Source organism: Odontomachus brunneus, unplaced genomic scaffold, assembly GCF_010583005.1.
Source record: "Odontomachus brunneus isolate Ranch 3 - 2012 unplaced genomic scaffold, Obru_v1 Obru_scaffold_048, whole genome shotgun sequence".
NCBI lineage: Eukaryota > Metazoa > Arthropoda > Insecta > Hymenoptera > Formicidae > Odontomachus > Odontomachus brunneus.
This window is the reverse complement of record NW_022639498.1, coordinates 197,246-203,288: the sequence shown is the minus strand read 5'-3', so window position 1 is coordinate 203,288 and position 6,043 is coordinate 197,246. Positions and strand designations below refer to the sequence as shown.

General features: G+C 35.0%; 1 protein-coding gene across 3 annotated transcripts in view; it reads left to right on the top strand.

Annotated features, from left to right (window-relative positions):
• The window catches only part of LOC116844945, an 18,757-nt gene that overhangs the window by 2,774 nt on the left and 9,940 nt on the right, over positions 1 to 6,043 (top strand). Inside the window, exons 2-3 of one of the 3 annotated variants that reach the window (XM_032817130.1) lie at positions 3,782 to 4,055; positions 4,345 to 4,410. In XM_032817130.1, the coding sequence (XP_032673021.1) occupies positions 3,783 to 4,055; positions 4,345 to 4,410 (339 nt within the window). In that variant the 5' untranslated portion in view covers position 3,782. Of the gene's footprint in view, positions 1 to 3,781; positions 4,056 to 4,239; positions 4,411 to 6,043 lie in introns of all 3 variants that reach the window. The other 2 variants (XM_032817129.1, XM_032817128.1) reach the window with 2 other exon arrangements.

The following is a 6,043-nucleotide window of genomic DNA, read 5'->3' as shown; positions in this document are numbered from 1 at the left end:
GAGAGAGAGAGAGAGAGAGAGAGAGAGAAAAAGGGAGGGGAGGGAGATGACTTCAAAGTGTCGTAAAACTTCGAGTGATCTAGGAGGACATAATCGTTTTCCCATTGTCGTTCCACTTCGTGATAACTCTTTTACTGTGAAAAGCGGGAATCATCGAGCGTGGTTTAGGGGGAATATAAAGCCGGTCGTCATTCGCGAGCGGAGGATCGGTGAGTACGCCGCGCGAATCTGAATGAGCCTCGGTGCACGAATTCACGCTTCAGCCGGATGTCGAGGAGCAACGTAAAATAAGATATTGGAAGTGTCCGCACACACAACACGTAACCACTTTCGCTGTCGTAGGCGGCAAACGACACGGCGATCCGGCGCGTGCTATGTATACACCTTCGCCAAATAGAGCGGCGTCTTCTCCGCGTGGGGCGCGTATTAATCATAAAGAGGCCGTCGCCGCGCGAATACAAGACGCGCTTGACGCCCATTTGAAATTTAAATCCCGTCCGCCGAACGAACGAACGAACGAGCGCGTCGCATTCATTACGCAATTGCTTTCTCCGGTCGACGAAACGATTTCGAAAAGGATAATAATAATACGACGCGGGATGTGCCCGGCAAGACGTCTCATCGTACAAACACGAACCGACCTAACGACTTTCACCCAACTTCCTCTCGCTTTCGTTGACCTCCTCCCCTCCGCTACTCCCTCCCTGCCTCTCCTTCGCTACTTTAATTACACGCCTGTATGCGTCTGTACGCCGAGACGACTTTGGTTCGTTCTGTTAACCGGAAACTGGTATCTACGATCGCGTGTGCACGGGTGAGCGAGAATGCGAGGCTTCGTGGGCAATAAAATCTTGTCTTTCTGGGGCAACGAGAAAGGGAGAAAGAAAGAAAGGGGTGTGAGCGCGAGAGAGGGAGAGAGAGAGAGAGAGAGAGAGAGAGAGACTTTGGGTCGTTAATGGTGGACGGGCGATTTCCGGAATGTCAAAGACGTGTCTCTCCACGAGGAAGACTGATATTGACCCGTGTTAGCTCTGCAGCACGTTCTTCGAACAATAAAACCGAACGGAGAAAGGCGAGATATACTTTCACGTGGATTCGCGGCCGATACTCGCGGAGAAATTGCCGAGAGATCCTCGAGAGACGAGCGGAGAGTAAATCGCCCCGTATGTCAACTCGATATATAAATTCATATAATAAATTAATCTGTGGTGAGAGGAACAATGTAATGGAAGGGATGTGTTCATTTCACTGAGTCGGCGCTGCACTTTGTTACTTTCCCTCTCACCACTAGATTATAATTGCGTATATTTGCATGTAAAATGTATATTTGTTTTACTCCAAAGGCAAAAAGTGCAACCTTGTTCAGGTAAAAAGGATAGATCTAATGCAAGTAAAGTATGTTGAATCAAATTGTAATAATAGTTCGTGACGCGAGATAGAATATAATTGAAAAAAGAAAGAAATACTAGAATTAACTTTCTCCAAATTAATTTAATGACAGACTTATAATTGTCATTTAATCTTTCGGTCTCAAGCTTGGATATTCCTGACGAAGCTACTTTATTGCTTACTATTTAATTTGATGAAATATGTTCAAAAGTATTATCTTTCACTAGTAAAAATTTTGACAATTATAATACAAAAATTTACTTGTAAGAACTTTATTTATTGCTTCTTTTACATCGAAAATTAACTAATCTCTCACTTTCTGCACGAAAATAATCAGATTAATGAGAAAGATGCACCCACAGCAGCTTGAGACCGCAAAGAGTTAAAATTTGAGAGATATGGGATGGTGATTTGATGACAACGATCTCTTACTAGTCGCGCACACTTTAGAATCCGTCGGTTATATTATCCGACACGTGGGATTACACTGTCGAAATATTTAATATCATCTTGTTGCTGTAGTATTATTTCGCATGACAACTGCGATCAGCTCTTATTAACCATTTCTTACTTTCGTCGAAAGAAATTCAACGAGGATGCCAAAGTGGATGAAAAAATATCGATAACGTAGAGGCGAATGTTAAAATATCATGTCAGATAAGAAGTTACAATTATGCTATCCTTTTCATATTTTTTTTACATACAGATCTTACATAAATGTATGCTGCTTTATTTTGCTGTATTTAGCACAAAATATAAACCTGTATTTAGCATAAAATATAACCACGAACACATATATTTTCTTGCAAATTCTTCGTATATTTTTGAGCTTCTAAATTCACTTGTAAAGGTACAGCAAAGTTCTTTGAAATTATCCTGAGCAGAGCAAGTACACGTTTAGTGTGTATGAGCTACAAAATTTTTGTGTTAGGCCAACATTCACACTAATTGATAGCTCAACTTTAAATTCTTTTTATCGTTTTCCTTTTATTTCGTTTTCCATATTGATATTTATTTTAATTTGTGTAATATTACCACTTTTGGAAGGATGATAATAATATCAACGCTGTACAGTTGTTCTCATACTTTTTGTCCTCTAAAGGTCAGTTGTTCCAACTTTTTGATAAATTAACTGATAGTTAAATCATACGTCTGTCTTTGTATAAATTGAAGAAAGAAAACATATGATAACTATCAGTTAGTTTACCAAGAAGTTAGAACAATGTGGCCCTTAATTCAACTTAGATTTTGCTATTTATACACTGAGAGAAGGATTTAGTAAATATTATCAAAATTTGGTTACTATTACTAAGAGGTAGACGTAAATATAGCGGGCCAAAGCTATGGCAATACTTATTAATTAATTTAGCTCTGTAAAATAAATTATTTATTTAGTAGTAAAATTTATTTGCTTCCAGAATATATTTGGTAAATAAAACTTATTGAATAGTTGAGCAAAATAAGCGATTTTGTAATAGTTACAAAATTTTTGGTAGGTTCAACCAATCATCTGTAATAATAGATATTGAAACGATATAATAGCTGCAAATGAATGAATTTTTCGTTGTGCTGCAACAAAACATACTTATACTGGTAACAAAATAGAACTCGTACCTATTGAATTTTTTATTACATAGAATATAACAATTTCATAACAATTATCAAATATCTGTTCATAACTGTAATATATTTCATATTAAATATTTAACATTAAGTAACTATTACTAAATTATTTAATTGATGTTACTGTGAATGCAATTACGTCATACTCCCGATCTATTAAATATTTGGTAATTATTATCATATTTAGTATTAGTTACTAAGGATTCAACGAATTTCTGTAACTAAATGCAGTTTGTTATAGTTACCAGTCTTTTCTCTCAGTGTGCTTCATATACTACACAGGAAAAGAATTTCAGTTCGTGCAACTGAATGAGGACCAGACGAAAAACTGGTCGACGAGAAATAATATCTCTGTTACTATGACTAAAAACATTTGTTTGAATATTCAATCCGCATTGAAGCTCGATTAAGATAACTGAGAACAGTTGACTGAGTAGAAACTTTCTTTAGGAATCTTTCTGTTCCTACAATTAAATATTTTGTTTGGTTTCCATAACAGAAAATTCAGTTACACTAACGGAGTTGACTTTTCCGTGTACCTGTATAAGAGAAAGACCAAGAAACAAATTATTATTTTTATTATATTGTGCAATATTTCAATGCAATTTTGCACTTATTTTCACTGTGTAAAAACATTTTTAATTCTGTGCGACCAATATAATGTAAACTTTGTAGGAAAAAATCGGTATTTTGTCGGTAAAATTTTCAAGTACAGCACCTTCTGGTAGTTAGATTTTGAGATCTAACTTTTATTTGTCTTTCGTTACAGGATGAGGACGCAGTTCATTCTGATAGCTTGCTTGGTAATAGCAAGACAGGCACTTGGCACTCAAGTGTACGACACGCCTACGAGCGATTCTTCGAAACGAGAATGGCAGCCGTGGAACGAAGACTCAATTGAGAACTCTAATGGAAGAAAGAATAATCCTGTTACGTTCGAGACTTCTGACACGCAGAGAGGGAAGACGCAGGAAACCTCATTGTATAACGCTAACATTCAGACGAGCGCCAGCGGAGTCGCCAATGTCGCCAATAAAAAATCGGTAAGAATTAGTGCCATTGTAAAATAGTAAAATAGTTTTTATATTAAACGCTCGGCTGAACGAAAGCTAAAATTATATTCTGGTAAAATCCTTTAACTGAATTAAAGAGTATAAGCACGTTTAAAAAGAAAATAAAGCTTTTTAAAGCATAATATCTGTAAAGTACGATGCCACCTGATTACAGGTGGATTCTGTAATCGACGATATTCTCATATCAAAACGTCAGGGTCGCAACCTCGAGGGTTACGCTGAGGTCTACTCAGATCCTGATGTCAAAATTGCATTCCAGGATGGCAACGAGACCAACGCGCGTACTTACATCAAGGACAAGCTCTGTTCCCTCGGTTTGGTGAACGTAAGTGTTTATGAAATTAATACAAATCCCCACTTTGCAATTCAACAGTGGGCTTTTAGTTCTTCAAAGCTCAGACATCGATCCTCGAATAAAATTTTTTTCTTCATAAAATAGTTTTAAAGAGGTTTCTATTAAAGAATTTTGTGATCCGGATAAAAATATGATTTCCTGAATATATTACATAATTATATAAATTCATGCTTGTACATGTAGTTTAACCACAAAATTTAGTCAATTTTATATTATTATAATAATGATAATAAATACAAAAGCGCAAATCTGGTACTTTAAGACGCTTTTGATAAAAAATTGAAAAAATAAAATTTGCTTACTTTCTTCGTGAAAAAATTTACACAAATTTGAGTGTTAGCGATTCTGTTCTGTACACAATCGCTATATTGATTCTTTCAGCAGGAAAATTACTGTTTCACGAGTTGGAACAAAGAATATAGCTCTACCTAAGATAGATTGATAATACTGCATCGATAGAATCATTATTTTGTTAGTATAAAAAATTTGAGGAGAATATACAAATATCTGGTTTATTTGACAAAAAATAATTATGTGCAATATTTAAGAAATTAGAATACCTGGGTATAATATCCTGGATGATATAAAGATACTCAAGTATACTCAAAGTGATATATTTAATAGCCTTTATTATATTGATATCAATTAAATAATAGAAAAAAGGGCTAATTCGAGTTCAAGCACAGGATTAATAGTGCTATGTACTATATGGATAAAACCTTTCTTGTGTTAGGAAATAGAGCAATATTTATTGAATATAAATACTCAATATAAATAATCAAACGTTTCGGCTCAATCATGAACTCTCTTATATAAAAAAAAACTCAAGGTTTACAAAACGAACGCATTACAAGTAAAAGAATTAATTAAAGACCTTAATAAAATGACATGAATGTTATTCGCAGTATTATAGCTGACAAGACCGCTACCCGACTAATATTAAGAAGTTCAAATTAATACTAAGAAGTAGCCATAACTATAAAAAAGCCATAAAATAAAATAAAAATAGGTAAGATTAAAATATAATAAATAATTAAAACGGTCAATATAAATTACATTTGTTGAGCTTAGCTAAAAGTGAAACGATCCTGTCAACGATAACATCGCCACGTCTAAGTAAAAGAGATAATAAGATTTATATACACGAGCATTAACATTGCGACTCTTGGAAGAGAAGGAAACAAAGTTTTATTTTTATAATAAGTCGCAGTAGCTGTTGTCCAAATATTCTGTGTCCTTTTGAGAATTAAGTCCATGCTTTTGAAATTTAATGTAAATCATTTCTGATATCAGGCGTTTCAAGTAATAACGTTCCTCATGCAAAACTTTGGCTTGATCCCAATTGAAATCATAGTTTTTTCGCAAACGGTGTTCTTGTATGGCCGTTAACTCAACTGTAGAACTCCTTGGTATTCTCCTATGCTCAGCAATGCACATAGAGAGTCTTCTACTGGTTTGACCAACATACGACGCTTCACAACTACTGCATTGCAATTTATACACAACGTTATTATGGAAACCAGGAAGCAACTTGTCTTTATGCACACATCATAAATCATTCCTGATAATTTATTATTGCAAGAATAAGCAATATTTATCAAAT